Below are 21433 nucleotides of genomic sequence, written 5' to 3'. Positions count from 1 at the left end.
GACCCATTGACCTGGGTGGTCGAATTGTCTCGTTGACCCGTTCAATGGTTTTTGGTTGGTTTTTTTTTTTTTTGCTTTTTATTTTTTGTTGTCAGAATGAGCCATTCATTCGAACCAGATAGTCAAACCGTCAACTCAAAAACCAGTGGCCAGAACAGTTTCGTTTTTGGGTTGTATGAGTCATGCGCTCGAATGACATAACACGTATGTTACTGCTTAATGGACCTCACACACTCAATTTTTTTTCCTGTAATTTTTGTTTTTAGAACGGGCCGTTCGTTCGAAACGAACGGTTGAACCGCCATTTTTTATTTTTGTAATTGGGAGCCGTCCAAGCAACCGGTTTCGTTTTATCCCAATGCCGGTCCTTGGCCAAAAACCGTTGAATCAATCAACGACCCATTGACCTAAGCGATCGAACCGTTGACCCATTGACCCGTTCAATGATTTTTGGCCTTTTTAATTTTTTTTAATTTTTGTTGTTAGAATAGGCCGTTCGTTCGAACTGGATGGTCAAACCGTCAACCCGAAAACCGGTGGCCATAATAGTTTCATTTTTTGGTCGTATGAGACACACGCTCGAATGAAATAACACGTATGATATTGCTTAATGGACCTCACACACTCAATTTTTTGCTTGTAATTTTTTGTTGTCAAAACGGGTCGTCCATTCAAACCAGATTGTCAAACCGTCGACCCAAAAACCGGTGGCTAGAATTGTTTCATAATTTTTTGCCTGTAATTTTTTTGTCAGAAAGGGCCGTCTGTTAAAATCGGACGGTCGAACTACCGACCCAAAAACCAGTGGCCAGAACGGTTTCCGTTTTCGGGTTGTATGAGATACACGCTTGAATGACATAACACGTAGGATACTACTTAATAGACCTCACACACTCAATTTTTTGCTTTTAATTTTCGTTGTCAGAATGGGCTGTCCGTTCAAACTAGACAGTCAAACCGTTGACCCGAAAATCGGTGGCTAGAATGATTCCATAATTTTCTGCCTGTAATTTTTGTTGTTAGAACGGGCCGTCTATTCGAACCGGATGATCGAATCGTCGACCCGAAAACTGGTGGTAGATAAGTATGTATATATATATAATGATAGTAAAAATTTATTCAATAAATTACTAAAGACATTTTTCATATTGCCATTAATATAAACATATACAATGAGTTATCTTGACATCCAACACACAAAACAAAAATGATTAAAACTTAGGGTCAATTTGGTTTGCAATCGGAATCGGAATCAAAATGGTCCATTCCCATAGTTTGTTTGGTTCAGTCATGAATGGAAATAAGAATTAAGGCCACGTTTGGTTCACGAGAATAGGGGTATGAAATCGGAATCGGAATCAGGATGAGCTATCCCGATTCCAACTGTTTGGTTTGGCGGAATCGAAATACCATTCCCATTCATACTAGAATGGCATTCCCCATTTGAAGGAATGGCCATTCCTTGCCCCTCCCTTGGGAATGAAATCCCAAGGATTATGGGAATGGACCATTCCCCCATCTGAACCATTCATATTTGAACCAAACAGATTATGAGAATGAACCATTCCAATTTCGATTCCGATTCCAACTGCAAATCAAACAGACCCTAAAATCAGTAGAAATGAAATTTCATTCCCAAAGGATGAACATGAAATGACCATTCCCTCAAATAGGGGAATGGGATTCTAATTCTGCCCAACCAAACAGTTGGAATCAGAATATTCTATTCCGATTCAGATTCCAAACCCCTATTCCCCCGAATCAAACGAGCCTTATATTTTGCTTATTTCCATAACATATTGCCCATGCCACATGGTATACTTTGCTTTTCTTGAATTCCACATGATGTTCTCTGTTTTCAAACATGAAACGTCATACTTTTTTTCAAGCTTTTTTTGAGTTATTGAAACCAATGAATTAGGCTGATGGATTTTCAACTCCCCTGACATTTTGTCATATGATTGGTATATCCACGTGAAGGTGGAAAAGAGCTTGATACCAATTCTTGATCTTCATGAATATCTATGACCTCATTAAGTGCATTTTCAAGTTCTACCACCGAATCCCATTCTATTACAGGGACTCTAGTTAAGATTTAGCACAACTATTTCAATTCTATAGGGTTATTTATAATCTCATGTCATAACTTGAGTTCCAACCGAGTGTGGAACTGACCCTTCAAAATAAACAAAGAAGTCTCTTATATAACTAAAGTAGGGATGGCAATTTTTCCTATCTCCGATGGGAATTCATTTTCCTCGACCTGTTGGGGTCAGGGATGGGGATTGTTTTGGTGAGGTGAAAACGGAGAAGGGGATTAATAGGAATTCTCGGTCGAGGTCAGGATTGGGGATTGAGGTCCCCACCTTACTCCAACTCCAATTATATATATACAATATATAATATATTTATATTAAATATATATTATTATATTATTTATATTATATATATATCAAAACATATTTAAAACATTATTTATAATTTATAAATTTTTATTTATTTTAAATAAAAAATACTGTTATCTAAAAAAATGGAGGATTCAAAGTCCCACGGGGAACCCATCCCCATTGGGGATCGGGGATATAGTTCAAATAAAAACTCTCCCGCTTACTCTTTTTTGCAATTTCTTTTTTGAAAATGTATATGAGTTGCCAAATAACCAAACCTGGTATTTTTTCCCCTATAAAAGCCCATTTTTTATATATTTTCTATAATTTTGACTAAAATTAAACAAAACTTTAATTTATAAAAAATCAGAGTTTTTTAATTAATACAAGTAAGCTTGTATTGTCCTAGACCTAGACAAGTATTATTAGGCTTGGGGTGTGAGTTGGGTTGGGCATAAGTAGCCTTTTTCTTTTGGTAAAGCATACGAGTAGCCTTAAAAGCTGTGAATACATTGACAAAATCTGGCCCAAGTCCGGGTTGGGCCAGACCTAGGCCCAAGTCCCTAATTCTTATGGGGTTTGCGCTGAACTCTATTTACCAATTACCTTTACCACGCCAAATCAGTTGATATCGCTCTGCCTCTGTCGCTGTCGCTGTCGCTGTCGCTCATTTCACTGGTTTGGATTGCCTCAGAAACAGAAAGTCGAGAAACGGAGAAACAAGGAGCTTCGGAGATAGACGGAGATGGAAGATGTAATAACAGACATTCCCCCCCCTTCAAGGTTCTTCAATGAAGACCTCAACAACTTTGCTCTACCATCGCCTGCTCTCCCATCTCCCTTCTTCGTTTTTTCTAAACCTGACTCTAACTTTCCCCTCCGCCCATCCCTCCTCGTCGTGGCTATCTCTCCCCCATCTATCTATCTTCTCCACCACTGCATTCCTTCCAAAACCCTAATTGGAACCCTAATTCTCCCTGAGATCTCCTTTTCTGGCAACCCCATCGAACCTTCTCACCGTTCCAAATCTTGTGACATCTACGCCTCCATCGACGACCCTGCCATTCTATTTATGTCCGTCCAGCTCCCCGTCGCAGGAGAGAGGGCTTATGCGGTGGCGAAACTGATAATCGATGAAGGAGAGATCAGGCCGGAGAGAGTTTTGATTTTGGATTCGGTGCAGAGTCGGAATTTTCGTGGAAATCTCTCTGCCGACGAGATGCTTGTGTTTAAGCTCGAGACGTCGTCAACGTCGGGACAACAGATGGTTTGCGGGGTGGGGTGGTTTCCTTCGGGGAGTATGGTTGATGGTCTTGGTGCGGCGCTTTTGACGAGGTGTCAGATGAGGAGGATTCAAGGGACGCTTTGTGTTTCCTGGCCGGAATGTGGGCCTTCGGCAGTGGCGCTGGTTAAATCTTTGCTTGATAATTCTGTGTTGTCTAAGTTGGACGTTAGGGCTTTCGATGGTGATTGTGATGTGGGTTTTGATCGGATTAAGGATTCGGAACTGTATGCCTGAATGGTAACTTTGCTTTTCATGTATTTAGTGATCGTGGCTTGCATTTGCTACAATAGTATTTATCTCTTTTTAATTAATTGAAGAAAGAAGTATTGTCTTATATGGATTTGATTGCTGTTTTTTTTGCTCACCCAATGTTGAATTCCTGATTGCTAAGCTCATGAAGTTTGACTATGATGCGGGAGGGACAAGATACCAGAAAATCTTTTAACCAATCAACCGGCATTATCATAGTAGTAACTGGTAACCAATTAGGTGGGTTTTCATCAAAATTTACTGGAGGTTTTGATGGATTAAAGCCTTTTCAATATGATGTCTTTTCAACATGATAATTTTTACCATATCCATAACATAACTATTTTTATTGAATATGCAATTAAGGGGATGTTTGGTAGTGTTGCCGCTTTTCAGAAAAACGGTGCCACCTTGGCGCCAGTTATGTGTTTCTGTTTTTCAGGTAAAAATTACTTTTTGGTTGAGGTGTTTAATGAAAAGATGTTGACAAACACCCATGCCTTGTAAATTAGGAAAGTGGTCTATACATGGAATGTTAAAACGTTGACAAATGTCCATGCCTAGTAAATCGGGAAGTGACGATGTCCATGCCTAGTAAATCGGGAAAGTGACATTTCTCGTATCGCCCCATTGGTGCCCCCATGACACGATGGCATGGAGCTGACGTGGATCCCACGGGGAGTCTGACGTGATAGGAAGATAATGAGATATGATGCATTGTGAGATAGACAAATTTTGTGTATTAAGTGTCAAGTAGGGTTTAGAGGGTTTCTTCCTCATACATTGGAGATGTTTCTCATTGTCGTTGTGCCTTGCCATTTCCTGTCATTGCTGCATTCCCTACGGATTTTCCGCCGTCGGTAAGTATCTAAGTGTTTCTTTTTTCTTTCTCTTTTGTTTGTTTATGGAAGAATCACAACTTTGGGCCATCACCATTCAAACTTGGCAGGTATAACCGATTATTTAGGATTGTCATCGCTGCTCAAGTCCAACTAATGGTTCCGTCTTCAGCAAGTATAAGTCCTTCTTGTACCTATATTTCATTCCCGTTTATTCATGAAAGATCCCTAACCTCACTTTTTTTTGCCTAACCTAAGAGTCGATTGCAAGGATTTCCAGTGCTTTAGGGCTCCAGACCACCACCTGTTGCTTGTTCGCTTTACCATCGCTGGTAGGTATTGTTCCTTCTACTACTTGATCTCTCTAGCATTGAGGTTGAAGGTCGGGTGGTAACTTTGGAGGAGGAAGTTGTCAAGAATTTTTTAGATCATTTTAAGTCAATCTTTGCCTCCTTAGGAGAAAGGAACACAGAAGTGGGGAACTTGGATTAGATTAGAGTGCTAGAAACCCAAGTAGTCCCTCTAGAAAGAAGCTTCAGTGTGGAAGAGGTTCATGAAGCAGTTATCTCAACGTAAGGATCTAAAGCCCCAGGGCCTGATGGTTTCTTATTGGATTTCTATCAAGATTGCTGGGAAATCATAAAAGCCGATTTGATGGATGTTTTTGTTGAGTTCTATAATAAGGGGCAAATGCAACATTACTAGCCCTAGTGCCTAAGAAGAAAGAGGTCAAGACTACAAAGGACTATAGACCTATAAGCCTTGTAGGTAGCCTATATAAAATCATCGCCAATGTCCTAGCTAGAAGGTTTAAGACTATTTTCCCTTTGGTAATCTCTCAAAATCAAGAAGCCTTTTTTGAAGGGAGACAAATAGTTGACCACATTCTTGTGGCAAATGAGTGTGTGCTAGAAAAGAAAAAGCAGGGAAGGGAAGATTTAATCTACAAATTGGATTTGGAGAAAGCCTATGATACGGTGGATTGGTCCTTCCTCCTGGATTTGTTGGAAAAAATTGTCCTGGGAGAGAGATAGAGATAGTGGATCAAAGGCTGTATTAGTTCGACACATTTCTCAATACTAATCAATGGAGTGGCTAAGGATTTTTTTTTTCTTGGGTAAAATAGGTCTAAGGCAAGGAGATCCCATTTCCCCTTTCTTGTTCACCCTTATTGCTGAGGCATTGAGTAGGTTGATTAGTAAGGTTAATATTGAAAACCAGTTTAGAGGTGGAAGATTGGGAAAAATGAGGTTGTTGTGACTCACTTGCAATTTGTAGATGGCATAGTTTTTTTTTTTTTTTGAGAACTGTACTAAACTCAGTTTAGGGAACTTGAAAGCTTTAGTTGATCGTTTCCAAAGGATCTCAAATTTAAAAGTCAATTGGAAAGAGAGTTGTGTCATGTGTGGTGGAGGTTAATTTGGGAGAGGGAGACATCTAGTTGTTGGCCGGGATACTAGGATGTGAGGTGAAACATTGACCTCTAGAGAATCTTGGTATGCCATTGGGAGAAAACCCAAGAGTAGATAGCTTTTGGAAACCAATTGTATAAAGATTTACTAAAAGGTTAGCTTTGTGGAAGAGGAGCTACATCTCTATGGGAGGAAGGCTCACTTTGATCAAATCCACCCTAGCTAATTTGCCCACTTACTACCTGTCCACCTTTAGAATCCTGACAAAAAATAGAAAGACAACTAGAAAAATGATGAGACTTGTTATGAGAGCCAAGAGATGAAAAGAAAGATCATTTGGTGAAATGGGAATAGGTGTGTAAATCTAAGGAGCAAGGAGGACTAGGTATTGGGAATTTGATGAAGAGGAATACAACTCTTCTAGGAAAGTGACTTTGGAGATTTCCCCTAGAAGGAAATGGATTGTGGCATAGGGTCATTGGAGGCATTCATGGTGTAGCGGACAAAAGGTTGGGAGCCTGGGATGCAAAACTAGCACCTTATATTGCTTCAAACTCCCCATGGAAAGTAATCTTTGAGGTATTGTGAACCTTTCTTAATTTCATCCGTATCAATGTGGGATGTGGGAGTACAGTCTTATTCTGGGAAGACCTCTAGATTGGGGATTTACCCCTTAAATTGCAATTCCTTGTACTCTACTCATCACCAAACCATAAGGGGGAACCTACTTTTTGATTTGGTTTGCCCTTAGAACATGGGTTAAATTGTGACTTTGGGTTCAGAAGGGGTTTGAAGTGTGAATCCCTTATTCTCCTATTTTCCAATTTGGAAAAGTTTTATTTGTTTATTTATTTTTTAAGATCAAACCTTTTTGGATGGTAGAGTATGGTATCCCTCCCATGATGGCCTCTTCTCTTGTGCATCCTTCTTTAATCTTCTTATCCACTCAAAACATGTGGGGTGAGTTTCTTAGTGGGAGAAATTTGGTGCAAACAAATCCCTCTTAAATTGCAAGCTCTTTGTTGGGAAATGTTCCTTGAAAAAGGTTAACACTTGCAATGTGCTACAGAAAAGAAGGCCAAGTAAATGTCTCTCTCCTCATGTGTATCCTTTGTAAGGTTAATGGTGAGACCCTTTCTCATTTACTAATCTCCTACTCTTTTGTGTCTTGCATTTGGGAATACTTTTGCCCTCTTTTTGGTTGCAGATAGGTTTCCCCACAAGATGTGGTTAGTTTGTTCAACTCCAACTTCTTGAAGCAACAGAAAAAGGGGAAGATGTTTGAGGAGGACAATAAGAGCAGCCTTGGTATGAACTATTTGGGAAGAAAGAAACCAAAGGATCTTTAATGAGAAGTGTTAAGTCTAAGGAGTAAGTGATTGAAACCATAAAAGTCAGATCTGATTGGGTAAAAACAGTGGAACCATTCAGAGATGTCTCTACAAATGACATATTATGGAAATGGACTGAAGTGGTACAAACAGATACACATAAAGGGATTGTAAGCCAAATAAGCTGAAGTTGAACTTTAACGACAGCTCCTTTGGCAATCCGGGGAGGGCAGGCATGGGGGGGTCTTTTAGAAACCATCAAGGAGTAGTAGTGACTTTGTTCGCAGGATCAATTGGCTTTGGAGATTCAAAGAAATCTGAATAGAAAAATTAATTGTTCAAAATATAGAAATAAATTCTAGACCCAAATCTGAAAGATAAATGCTTATAGCCAAGGAAATAGGGTTATCAAGAATCACTTTATAATCTATATGTGACCATAGTCAAGACAAAACAATGCCACAATGGTTATAATGAACAACCAGAAATGTAGATGAAATGAAATAAAATACTATCATCAAATCAAGCGGCTGTAGATCTTCCCAGTTAATTGAATTGGGATATTGTTTGTATCAATGGCAGGCTTCCTTTCTAGCGTACAATGTCACATGTACGGAAGGTTTGAGGGTGGTCTGCAAGAGCCCTACTATGAAGCAATATAAATGGCTGAGATAGTAGTTGCCCTAGTGAAATGAGAAACCAAGGAGGTGTGCAAGAAAGCCAATCTATTTGATGTGCAGTAGAGACGGTGAACGGAAGCAAGGCTTTTTTGTGATCTTGTTAAAACGTAAAGACTAAAAAATTAGTCCCGATGAGCCTTTGGGGTTTTATTAGGTCCTAAAAGGAGCATTGGGGGAGAGAGAAATAAGGAGAGAAATGAGATATAGGGAGAGAGATTTTAGGAAGAAAATTAGGGGAGAGAGAGAAAGGGAAAGAGAGAGAAAAGGAAAGAAATGAAAAAGGGGTGGAGCCCAAGGGAGAAAGAAAAATAAAAGAAGGGGAAAGAAAGACAAAGTAATTTGGAAAGTCTATGCTTACAATTGCCCCTCTTTTTCACTTGCTACATGTAGTGAGTGGCAAAGAATCTAAGCCAATTGAAATGGGGTTCCAGTTTTGGGTATGAGACTATAACTAGAGGGAGATGCCTCGTGTGGTAACATGTGGCAAGTGGCAACCAAGAAGAGAGAGAGAGAGAATGGGCAACATATCTGTAATATCAGCAGTCCAAATAATGACAACAATTTTCATGATGATCTGCCTTTGATGCGTTTGGGTTGGCATATATTTGCCGGAGGCATGGTTAGGGACTCTTGGAGAATTGTTTTTATGTCCAACCTGAACTCATGAAGAATGGGTTACTCCATCAAATTACATTTTAGCTTATTTTTAGCCTTGTTTACAGAGTCTCTAGCTTCCTTTTAACCTCAATTCCCTTCTTGTTAAGTCATCTCAATTACATTTTTCTCAAACTACAGGGGTGAACAAACTGGTACAGTCTTACATTTAGATCAGTGTTTTAAAAGGCGTGGGAGGCATACGCTTGGAGCCTCCAGGCAAGGTGCCCCCCAAACGCTGAGGCGTATGCTAGAGGTGCCGACACCTCTGAGGCATACGCCTCATACCCTTTTTTCATGAGGCATGCTAGAGGCGTATGCCTCATGCACACCTCATGTAAAAACAGAAAAAAAAAGAAAAAACGGAAAGGAAAAGAAAGGGAAGGGGAATAACTATGCCTCCTCGTGTTCGGGAATCTTATGCCTCTTACGTTCTGAACTAAGCCTCACGTATCTAGGTAGTGGAACGCCTTTCGTCGCGCCTCTGCCTTTTAAAACATTGATTTAAATACATGGTAATATTTAATACTAATATGTTCTTTTGAATGAACCAATTCCCTTGTTAAGTCATCTCAATTTCCCTTACGTATTTAATAGGGGAATCTTCATTTACCCCACCTCACAAATTTTTACTTCACCCCACATATGGGAATAGTGATATTGGGGAATTAATGCCAATACAGGGGGGGGGGTATGGTGTGATAAGTGGGGGTGTTGGAAGTTTTAAATTGTTGTGAGTGTACTGTGAAGTAAATTTGTGGAATGGGTTTCAGCGAGATTTCCCCTATTTAATACTAGGGTTTTCTCCTTGCTGTACAACCTAATAATCTATAAATTTATAAGTATGTTGTTTATTTCATGGTATATTTGTTTGGTTGCTAAAATATTGTTTTCATGCCATATATAAAAAGTTCTTTTCTGTTAATTTCAAAACTTAATCTCTATAGGCTCTATTAATTAATAGATTCCTAATCTTTCCAAGAACTAGTAGGTAAAGGATTAACTGTATATATATTAGCCTCACTTTTACTTCATTCTTCTTCCTATATTATTTGAAATGATGCCTATGGCTGTACCCAACAAGGGGTTCTGAATCCACTTGATAAGATGCCTTTATCCTTATACAAAGGTACAGGTGATCAGTTGTCTATGACAAATTTCATTTTTGTTGAAGATAAGGTTCAACATGGTCCATATTGAGATATGTGAATAGTTTTATTTTACTCTAGCTACCTGTTTTATTTCCTCCTATAGTGTTGACTAAAAAACAATAAGAAATGTTGAAGCTTAAGGTATTCACTAGACTTATACTAGTTCAGTTTTTGAAATATTTCCCATCATCTTCCTTTCCTTTTTCTTCATCTTTTAAACCATTGTTCGCCATGGGATTGCAATGATAAAACAGATCCACCACCAAGATTGTACAAATGCTTCTAGTTGATCAACCATGCGTTGCTTTAGTTTTATAAACTTAACTTGGCTTTTACCTGGAGTCTCAGATAAACAAATGCATGATAGCTTGCTATCATGTTTTTTTAATAGGCAACAGGTCAGCTTAGTAAGCCCAATCAATTTAGGTTATGTTACTTGGTGTATGGAAACTACAGATACATTAGTCGTATAATGATTAAATCTGGAGCACTCAATAAAAATTTGTCCTTGAACTTGGTGTATGGAGGCAACTAATTAGAATGCACGACATTAAAAAGGAATAAATATGTACCTCCAAATAGAAAATTTTGTTAGGTGAGTTTCCCTTCTAGCAAATGTTAGTCAAACAAGACTATAAAGGGATGCCTCATAAAAATGTACGTGCTCCTTAGCCTATATGTATTTCCGTTGATACATGTGCCCTTGCATGTTTGTATCTGTGCTTTAATTAATTCATAGTGTGAACCCCTTCCATATGGCTATCTAGATTGAATCCTTGGAAAACCCAATTGTAATATCATAACTAAGCTTAGTAGGTTTTTCTTAGCAGGATGACATCAGAGATAGAATAATTCACACTAGCCACACTAGTCACACACTCTTTTGTTTATACATGTGCATATATGAGAATATAGAACCCAAAGTTGAGACATAGTAGTAGACTAAAGTTTCACGTAAAAGCACTATAGTAGACTCTGAAGTTCAGGTTGACACATAGTAGACTATTGGTTCGTTGAAGTAGTGTCATGACATCAAAATATATGCTCTACATTTTCTATATTTGCTAATTTATAATATGCTCAATGGAAGTTTGACATTGTTGGAGAATATCACTGTCAGTTGTATGTTATCAATTATTAGTTACTTGTTATATGTAGTATAGCTGCCCATATCTTGTAGGTGATTGAAAGAACCTAGTCTGGTGAGAACACAGGAGCTGGCCCAAGCCCAGGTCTCTATGCTAATGGGCCTCGACCACCCATCACTATGGTGTAAGAGGAATCCCTGCCCAACACCTGAGCAGCTCTAGGCCACATTCGATGGAATCCCAACTAATTCCACTATCATAACCAACTGAGTTGGTTCTCTGCAATGTAACGGCCAGCTACTGCTTATATAAGTTGCGCCTTCTATCAATGACAATAAGAAGAATACTCGTTTTCTCCCTCCCTCCCTCTCTCTCTCTCTCTCAGGAGGTCGGTTCCCTTCGAAGGAGCCCTGAGATAGGCAGTAACCTATCATAGTCTTTGAATGTTGGATTGAAAGAACCTAAGTTTAGAGGGCATGGAAAGAATCTTATATTTTTGAAGTTGGAAAGGAGCCCTATAGCTGTTAGGCATATCCATATTTCCTGACTTTATGAATTTGGGAAGGAACCCATATAACCATTAGGCATTTCAATAATTCCTTAGCTTTTTGAACTTGTGAAGGAACCTGAGTGTTTGAAACTGTGGTTCCTCCCCCTCATTAAATTATCAGTATAGCCTTTAGGCATTTCCATAATTCCATATAGCAAATGCCACTAAGTTTCTGTTGGGCATTTTTCTAAGAAGTAAATAATTTGGTGACTGCTCCTAGGAATTGGGCTGAAAGAAACAATTATAGGTTGGGTTAGGTAGCTGTTGCTAGCTTATAATTAATTAGGGGTGCTTGGCATGGTTCATTTTGGATTATTATTATATCACCCTATTAAAAACTAACTTGGCCATCCTTGGAAATTGAACTCTGTAATGAGACTAAGATAACCCATATAACTATTAGGCATTTCAATAATTCCTTAGCTTTTTGAACTTGTGAAGGAACCTGAGTGTTTGAACCTGTGGTTCCTCCCCCTCAGTAAATTATCAGTATATCCGTTGGGCATTTCCATAATTCCATATAGCAAATGCCACTAAGTTTCTGTTGGGTATTTTTCTAAGAAGTAAATAATTTGGTGACTGCTCCTAGGAATTGGGTTGAAAGAAGCAATTATTGGTTGGGTTAGGTAGCTGTTGCTAGCTTATAATTAATTAGGGATGCTTGGCATGGTTCATTTTGGATTATTATTATATCACCCTATTAAAAACTAACTTGGCCATCCTTGGAAATTGAACTCTGTAATGAGACTAAGATAACCTTTTTCTCTTTCTGATTTTCTTAATATCAGCAGCCAATCAATGAGATTCGGATGACTTGATTGTTTTACAATAAATGGACAAGTAGCAATAGAGATTAAAATAAAGCTTAAGGACTATTAGGCTTTCCTATCCTACCAATAGAATTGAAAGACCAATCAGTTTATCAAATTTCTGGTTTAGCTGATCTACTAATTTGGACCTATATTTCTTGGTTTGGATCCTAATTCTGACACCACACAATGGGGCAAGGTATGGGTGCGCTATACCCATGTCTGCAAACCTGGATTTAACCTTAGGTAAATTTAAATGATAATCCAAGCCTCCTGAACTATGCTTTGCTTGTGAATGGTTTTAACTCCAAGTCGTCAGTTTTTCATATTATTCTATTTCTCTATCAAGTTAAGAAAATTAGCTCACCTTATTTATATTTTGTTATTTGTTAGAAGTCAAAAGCCACTTGATTAAACATGTCCAAGATTGATAATAAGATGGATGAAACAGGTGGCTTTTTGAGGTATTTGAAATTTGAATTAGATTACATATCATCATCATCGACATGAAGCAAGTCAGAAATATCATCCTAAAAAATATCCTACTTAGATTCTACTATCTCATACAAATGTAAGAGTTATCTATGTAAATATTAAAGGTATTTGACATACATCTATCCAAATGCTGTGTTTGGTTGCAATGCAAATAAATTTGCACTGATGCAAAACCATAACAGTGCAAATGATTTGAATGTAAATTTTGGCCTATTTTAGTTTCAACTTTCAAATTTTAGCTTATTTTATTTGATTGCAGTACAAATGAAGTAAATTAAGATATGGAACAGAATAAAGTAAAATCCAAAATAAAATCAAGCAAAATTTTGCATTTTTTACATTTGCACTCCCATGCATTTGTACTAGTGCAAATAAAATTGCACTACAACCAAACACAGCCTAAATGTTTGTACAATTTAACAAGTTTAACACAATTCGTCCATCCTATCCAAAATATCTTCTGTGATTGAATCATCGTTTCAATATTGTCAAGTTTTTTTGAATAGATTGACAATAAAAGGAATAGTTCCAAATTCTAGATTTTTCTAAGCAATCACCAACATTTTCAAATAGAAGAGGGTAGGATTTGGGACTGTTCAGTTTCTTGTCAACGTTTGAATGGTTGATAAAGAGAATTAAATGTTGAAGGACATTTTTGACTTTTCAAATGTCATTTAATGGTTGATTAATGGATTGACAATTCAGGTATTGAATTGTCACATTTTAAAGTTTGGGCACCAAATTGTCACTTGATCCAAAGTACAGGGTACTGATCGGGAATTTTCAAAAAAAAAAAAGAAAAAAAACTAACCCTAGAAGAGGAAACCAAAGTCAGTTTAGAACTCAAGGAGGAACGATAATGGGAGAGAAACTCATGAATGTCTACTAATTGATCATGAATGTTTGTACATCCATGAAAGACCAGGTTAGTGAGCATAGAAGTAGAAACATCAATCTCAAATAGAAGTTGAAACCGGAACGTTGAGGACTCGGACCTAGAATTGGACCTGATAGGGTTTGTAATTTTTGGACCCAGAACCAAATCGAGCGGTTCTTGGGACAATCGGGTTTGACCTGATTATAATAAATAAAAAATAAATATTTATGTTTAATATATATTATATTATAGTATATATAATTTATTTATTTAATATATTATACATTATATATATTGGGTCGGGTTTGAATCGGTTTGGGGCTAGGTGGAACCGGTTTTGAACCGATAGTTATAGGGATTCTATATCAGGACCCAAGACCGACCCGTTGGTTCTAGTTCCTAGAACTAGAAATCCAATCGATTTAGGTCTATCAGGTCCATCAGGTTGGACCCAACCCATTGACAGCCCTAAATAGAAGAGACTATAACCAAAGGAGCACATACAGCAAATGCCAAGGCAACATTTCTATACTCAATTTTAGTGCTCGATTGGGAATTAGAGGATTGCTTCTTAGAGGACCATGAGACCAGGTTGTTCTCGAGAAAGATGCCTGACCTGAGAGTCAGTCTTTTGGGCAGCCTGCCCAATTGGCATTAGGAATGGTATACAATTGTAGGCTCTAGAATTGGGATGGCAATTTTCTCCATCCCCGCCAGTACTCAACCTGTTTTGGTAGGTGAGGATAGGGATGGGGAAAGAATGCCCCGCCCTGGCCCGACCCCAATTTCAAAATGCATTTAAAATATTATTTATATTTTAAAACTTTCATTTATTTTAAATAAATTTATTTTTCAAAAAATACTATTAATTAAAAATTTTCAGAGATTTGAGTCCTTGTGGGGAATCTGTCTCCGCTGGGGATCAGGGATAGAAGACAACTTTTATCCCCAAGAGGGATCGAGGTCGGGGATGTGGATTTATTTCAAAATTGGGGTTGAGAATGGGGAATATGATCCCTGCCTTGAACCCACCCCATTGCCATTCAGACTCTAGAAAGGCTGAATCATGAACCCAACATCAATAATGTGCTTTAAGGAATCTGAGAATTCACTTGACAACTGCCCAATGGTTAAAGGTAAGAGAGTGAAGATATTGATAGACCTCGTTCACAAAGAACATAATATCCGGTTTGATAATAATAAGATACTTGAAGAACACCCACAATGCTTTTGTACTCAAAGCCATAAGGAAGTGGATCACTAGCAGACTTAGAGAGTTTGCAATCACAACCATGGGTGTAGAAATTGGTTTGCAACTATCCATCTTAGCACGTTGAAGTAAATCAACAATGTACTTGCATTGAGACATAAAGATACTAGAACCCATACAATGAACTTCAATCCCAAGGAAAAAGTGAAGAGGTCCAAGGTTTTTCACTAAAAAGTAGCGACTCATATCTATAGTAAGTGATTGAACTACATATAAAGGCAAGAGAGCTAGTAAAAATAATGTCATCAACATAAATTAAGATGGATAAAGCCAGGAGGTTGTCACATGTGAACAATCTCAATCAGAGTCCCATGCAAGAATGCATTTTAAAAGTCACGTCAATGAATCATCCAATTCTTGGAGATAACAATGAAAAGGATAATGTAAATGGCGGCCAATTTGACAACCGAATTAAAAGTATAATCCAAGCTAGAGCATTGATGAAAGCCCTTGGCTACAAGCCATTCCTTGTAGCGGTTGATAGAACCATTAGGGTTTCAATTTATGTGATAAACTCATTTGCAACCAATCAAATTCATGGGGAGTTAAGCCCCAAGTACCAATATGCAGAGACACATGTATTTCTGAGGCCATAACTTCACACTAGTTAGCATCTTTAGCCACTTTAGAATAGCAGGTGGGTTCATCAGATGAAAGAGAATGAGGGCTGGCCATGTAGAATTTAGGATTGAAAATACCGCTTTTTGGCCCTAGTTATCATGGGATAAGTGTTGGAAGGGGGTGGCAGTGGAGGTCATGGTGGTTGGGAAGAGGGAGGAGAGAGTGATTCAGGTTGAGGAAGAGAAGGTGATGACGTAAGGCTCATGGAGAAGGGCGAAGATGATGAGTAGGTGTTGGGCAGTTACTAGGGTGGACAGATTTCCTACTCACTTTCTCTACCGGCACCCTACCCACAGTACATTGCAGCTATATATCTCAAAATATAAGATGACGATGTGTGGCTTGTGGTGGTAGTTGAGGTCATGGAGCTATTGATGGTGAATTAGGGAAACTCATCCTCATTGAATTAAACATAGTGAAGAATGTAATTAAACTCAGTCAGTCTCCTGATCTAAAGTTCTAAACACTTGATGATTAAGGGTGAACAAACACTTGAGATATTGAATCTTGTTGGTGTTATAGGACCTTAATAATGGATAACAAGCATACCCAAATTGACCCCCTGGAGCCACACTGATAATTTCATTCCATACATTTTGAATGATGTCCTTAAGATTCTCACAATTGCCCCACATTGCTTCAAACCTAGGGCTCCATTTGGTTTGTGGGATGGGGATAAGAAAAAGGGAATATTTCAAAAATATTCATTTTTCTCTCATTTGTTTCAAGGGAAATAGGGGGATGGGATGAGAAAAAAGTGGGATGTGAGATTTAGTGCGACCCTAGTGGAAAAACTTGAGAAAACTCGAGTTTCTTCACCCTCATCCTCTGCCTCGCCGCTAATGATAATCACTGCCACCACTGCTACTGGGTTTGCCCTTCTACTTTCTACCGCCACCACTTTCACTTTCTCCTTCCCTTCTAGTAACCACCGCCGCTGCTGGTAACCACCGCCACCACTGTTGCTGGTAATCACTGCCACCATCATTGTTGGTAATCTCCTTTGCCCTTCTACCTTCTTCTGCCGCCACCACCGTTGAAGATGTTTTCGCCATGGTAGAACCCAGATTGACGCAAACACAGATCGGAGGTTTTCTGCCATGGTAGAACTTAGATCTGGGTTCACAGATACGAACATTCTCGTATAAAACCAAGCAAATCTGGGTTCTGCCATGGTATAACTTCTGACACCTCTGAGAACTCTGTTTTGTGATGATAATTTTCCTACTATTTTTCTATATAAAACCAAACATTGGAAAATTAAATTTTTACACTTTTCCATCTCATCTTTTTCCATCCCACCCAAATCTTCCCATAAACCAAACGGAGCCTAAAAGGTTTAGGGATAGAATTGATCTCACTCTAGGTGTCTATATAACAACATTGGAGTGTGATCCAAACTTAGGAAAGGGAGATTTTCTACAAAAGCATTTGAGTAAGAGGTTCTCCATAAACCATTCACTAACGTTCTATCTAATTTCTGAAAAACATTTTTACTTCTCCAAGTGAATTTGCAACCTTTTGTTTCTAGATCCATCAAGTTAATTACAGTAGTAAATCATTTTATTGAAATCTCTTCTTTGACTGTTCACTACTTTTCTTCCACTTAACTTGTCATTAATGGCTCTAGTCGCATTTAAATCACCTAAAATACACCAAGGTTTGTTTGTAAGGACAGCTATATACATCTTTGAGCGATTACCATAACAAAAATTTTGGACACTACGACTAGGTGGAGCATAGACAGAGGTGTATAGTATAGTCAATTTAGATTAACATCTAGATCTTTAATAAGACAATGCACTAATCAATCGTTAGACAAGATGATATCCAGATTAGATAGAGATTTGTTCTATAGGATCCATAATCCAATAGAAAAGTCAACCAAGTCAACAGCAAACCAGGAATCAAAACTAAAATTCCTAATAATTTTACTACTATTAGCCTTCTAAACCCTTGTCTCCATAAGAACCGAAATGATAGGTTTATAGAGCCTAACCAGTTCTTTCACATGCCTTTTGAGAGTTGGCGTCCCAACACTCCTAACATTCCATGCAAGTACTTTCATTGTTAATGTTGTTTGCTTTTAGTCCCAAGCGCCTTCCATCAATTATCTTCATTTCCCCTTTTTGACTATTGGATTTTAATCTCATAAGAGATTAAATCCAATGGGGTTTGATTGATCAATTACATGAAAAAACACGCTTGTGCATATGTCTTGAAATATAGTTTTTTCTCTTACTAAAACCAGTTTTTAACTTGTCCTACATTGAAAAATTACAAGACTTATTTTGAGTTTTTAAATAGTAGCTTATTTACACTATTTAAAGTTAATAGTCATTAACTGTTAACTACCTTTTTAACAGTCACAATTTTTGGAAGCATTTTATGAACCAACACCTTTCTCTACTCCATGACTTCAGAAATTATTTAAGGAGCATGAATCAAACAATTGCACACACAAGTTTCAAAAGTCACATTTATCTCTCTCAGTCCGATCTGCTATTGTCTCACAGAAGGTTTCTTCCGAGACTCTTCAATTTTGCTGGTTGTAGATTCTCATCCAAAGCTCTGTTGTATCCTGGGAACGGATTTGTCTGTAACCCAACAGCAAACTCAGTGGAACTGAATAGGGGCAAATAACATTCTAAAGACAGTGTCTTCAGACGTGCCTCAAAGATTCTCCTCCAAGTTTTAGTGACCCCAATTCCCAACACTCCTTTTGAAAATTGGGCGTCCAACACTCCTAACATTCCATGCAAGCACTTTCATTGTTAATGTTGTTGGCTTTCAGATCCAAGTGCCTTTGATTTCAATCATCTTTATTTCCCCTTTTTGATGAAGATCCAATAGAGGATCTTCGTCAATGCATGCCCCTTTTTGCTTTGCAATCTACTTGTTGCTTTGCCTGGGTAAGATTCTTATGGAGAGGAGATCTGAATTGCTTTGGAGTTCAGATCTCCTATCCACGCCTATTCATGCCTCATTACAGCTGTACATTGAGAACATCTCCCATGTTTGCATGTTACCATTTATTGGGTTCCCAATGTCATCTGGGTAGGATTCTTGTGGGGAGGAGATCTGAATTGCTTTGCCTGACCCATTCTTTCTCTATGACCTCATATTCCTCTAGGTCCTCATAAGAAAAGTCATTGTCTTCTAGCATCATCACCCATGTCCAAGGTGTTCTCAGTCTCATTATTCCAATAAGTACCTCAAAATTTTTACAATCCACTTTCTTTCTGGACAAAGAAAGGCTAGGGAGACCACTGGAAACAGTTTTTACAACCCACTGTTGGTCATTGCTAATGGGCTCCAACAAGGTAAACCCCGGTCGGATCATTTTCATCTTGGCCAATGTCCTAGCATGAGCAACAATATCACCTCTTCTCTCTTAGCCATGAACTAGTACGTTGATTTTAACTTTCTTTTTTGTTGACGTCACTGATTGACCTTAATGGTTGAGTTAACTTTTTATTTTTCTTAGCCTCGGTCTAGCCATTACCAATAATGGATGGGCAGCTATAAGTTATGTCCTACATAGCCACAACCAATTCAGAGCTCATGGATATTCTCATACATGACATTAATAGTGTGATCTTGTTCACCAATGGTAACTTGGATTTCTAAGGCTAATGGCCTTGTAGGTTGATAGTGACACAAACCCTAGGAAATAGGGTTCGATATCTTTTCTCTATATTTTCATCAAGTTTAACAATAGGGCTAATTTGTCTAAGAACATTTTGGAGGTGCTTTAGAGTCCAAAATTAGAGTTTGCATTCAGTGCACCCATGGGTGCACTGGACGAGTGCACCCTCGAATGAGAGGCAAACATGTCATTTCATCCGTCTTAACTATGAATTAATGGAAACTTTCTCCGTTACCAGTCATTCGGTTGGTTGAACTGGATATTTTTGACTCTCCTTTCCATTTTTGACTCTCCTCCACCGAACCCAAGCATCCATTGAAGACTCATTGCACATCGGCGTCATGAACGCATAAGCCACCGGCAGTGGAAAAAAATCCACTGTCCCCTCACTCTCCCTCCCCTCCATTATCCCGTCCGATAGGAGACATTGCCCCAGAGATTTGGTCCCAACGATCTACTGCATGGTTTTCAAAATCGGACCGGAAAAACTGAGAATCAGTCAGGTGATTGGTTCTGTTTTACCCCAAAACCGTTATTTCACCAAAAATTGTTGATTTGATTAGCAAATTGTTGACACAGGCAGTTGAACCGTTCGAATCATCCAACGGTTTGGCCATTTTTTAATTTTTCTAAAATTTTGTCAAAATGGGCCATTCGTTCAGTTTAAATGCTTGGACCATTCAACCCGAGAACTGGACCCCTGGCCGGTTTGGTTTTAAAAACCTTGATCTACTGGACAAGGATGTGCCATTACTTATGGAGCCCCATCACAATGGCCTTACCTTCAGCGACGACGACCACAACGACGGTGTCGTTAAGATTAACAGCGAGGCCAATTGATGCTATAGAAACAGTAGAGTTGTATCGGATTATAACAAGAAACTGAAATATGAAGCACTTGAAGCACTGAACAAATCCTAAGTGTCATATAGTGGATGCCCATTTGGGGTGGCTCTAATGGACACCAAACGGAAGGTCTACAAAGAGTCGTATGTGGAATCGGCGGTGTATAATCCAAGCCTGGGGCCAGTTTAGGCGGTGCTAGTGGTGGTAGTGGCGGGTACAAGAAGATTATGGCAAGGGAATTGGCGAAGAAGAAATGAACAATTGCGGGACAGGAAGGCACGACACAACAGTTGCTGCAATTAGTATTGCCACGATGTGATTTTGTAGTATTCCATTGCAATTCGGCTCCCTCCAAAATATAAAAAGCCCTATTAATTTGTTATTGATCAATCTGAAGATGCCGTTAGCATTATTGATTTGGAGGGGTGAAATAATTTCGAATCAATTATCTTCAAATGCTTCTTCAATTCGTTTTAACAAAGAAACTTATCTCTCCACTCAGGCAATGCTTCCTCGATCTGAGTGCTTAGGTTCTTCCCGAACTCTCTCTCTCTCTCTCTCCAACTTCTCCTTCTGCATTATTTCCAATAAATACAGAGAATGTGCTGAATCGGAACAGCTCCCGACGGAAACTTGACGGAGTCTTTCAAAAGAATGGACGAGTATCGGATGGGATAATGGAGGGGAGGGAGAGCGGGGGGACAGTGGATTTTTTCCTACTGCCGGTGGCTTATGAGTCACCGATGGATGCTTGGGTTCGGTGGAGGAGAGTCAAAAATGGGAAGGAGAGTAAAAAATGACCGGTTCAACCAATCAAATGACTGGTAATGAAGAAGAGTTCCGCTAATTCCCAGTTAAAGACGGATGAGATGACGTATTCGCCTCTCATTCGAGGGTACAATCGAGTGGATTAACAAACCAAGGCCCTTTGTCGAAGACAATATTATAGTTTTCTTTGGATTCAAAACTGATCGGGAAAAAGCCATTACCCATATTTTGAATATCCATCTTTTTCACAATTGTTGCGTTGCCTTCACTGTTACAACCTCAACTGCTCTCCTTTTGAGCTTGCCTCCAAGCATCTTTCAAAAGTTGTTTGTTCAACTTATCTTCCAATTTCACTTCTCTGCTTCCTTAAGGTTATGTTTGGTTTGAAGGAAAAGATAAGGAAAGGAAGGGAAAGACAGGGAAAGTTTGTAAAGGTTTTTCTACCTTTCCTTACATTTTCCTTCAAACTAAA

At 38.6% G+C, this 21433-nt stretch overlaps 1 protein-coding gene across 4 annotated transcripts; it reads left to right on the top strand.

Moving 5' to 3' along the window:
• Positions 1-3002: 3002 nt before the first annotated feature.
• Positions 3003-12901, top strand: LOC104593472 (trigger factor). 4 transcript variants are annotated; one of them, XM_088891013.1, is made up of 2 exons: positions 3003-3909; positions 12887-12901. In XM_088891013.1, exon 1 carries the CDS (start codon positions 3133-3135, stop codon positions 3904-3906), a length of 774 nt encoding a protein of 257 aa, XP_088747139.1. In that variant the 5' UTR covers positions 3003-3132; the 3' UTR covers positions 3907-3909; positions 12887-12901. The 4 variants fall into 4 exon arrangements, with proteins under 4 accessions (XP_088747139.1, XP_088747141.1, XP_010251633.1 ...); XM_088891015.1 differs by lacking the exon at positions 12887-12901 and adding an exon at positions 11203-11562; XM_010253331.3 differs by lacking the exon at positions 12887-12901 and adding an exon at positions 11169-11562.
• The last annotated feature ends 8532 nt before the right edge of the window (positions 12902-21433 follow it).

The sequence above is a fragment of the Nelumbo nucifera genome, chromosome 7, assembly GCF_055504915.1.
Source record: "Nelumbo nucifera cultivar China Antique chromosome 7, China Antique-T2T, whole genome shotgun sequence".
Lineage (NCBI taxonomy): Eukaryota > Viridiplantae > Streptophyta > Magnoliopsida > Proteales > Nelumbonaceae > Nelumbo > Nelumbo nucifera.
The sequence above is the reverse complement of the archived record's forward strand: the minus strand, read 5'-3'. Positions and strand labels throughout refer to the sequence as shown.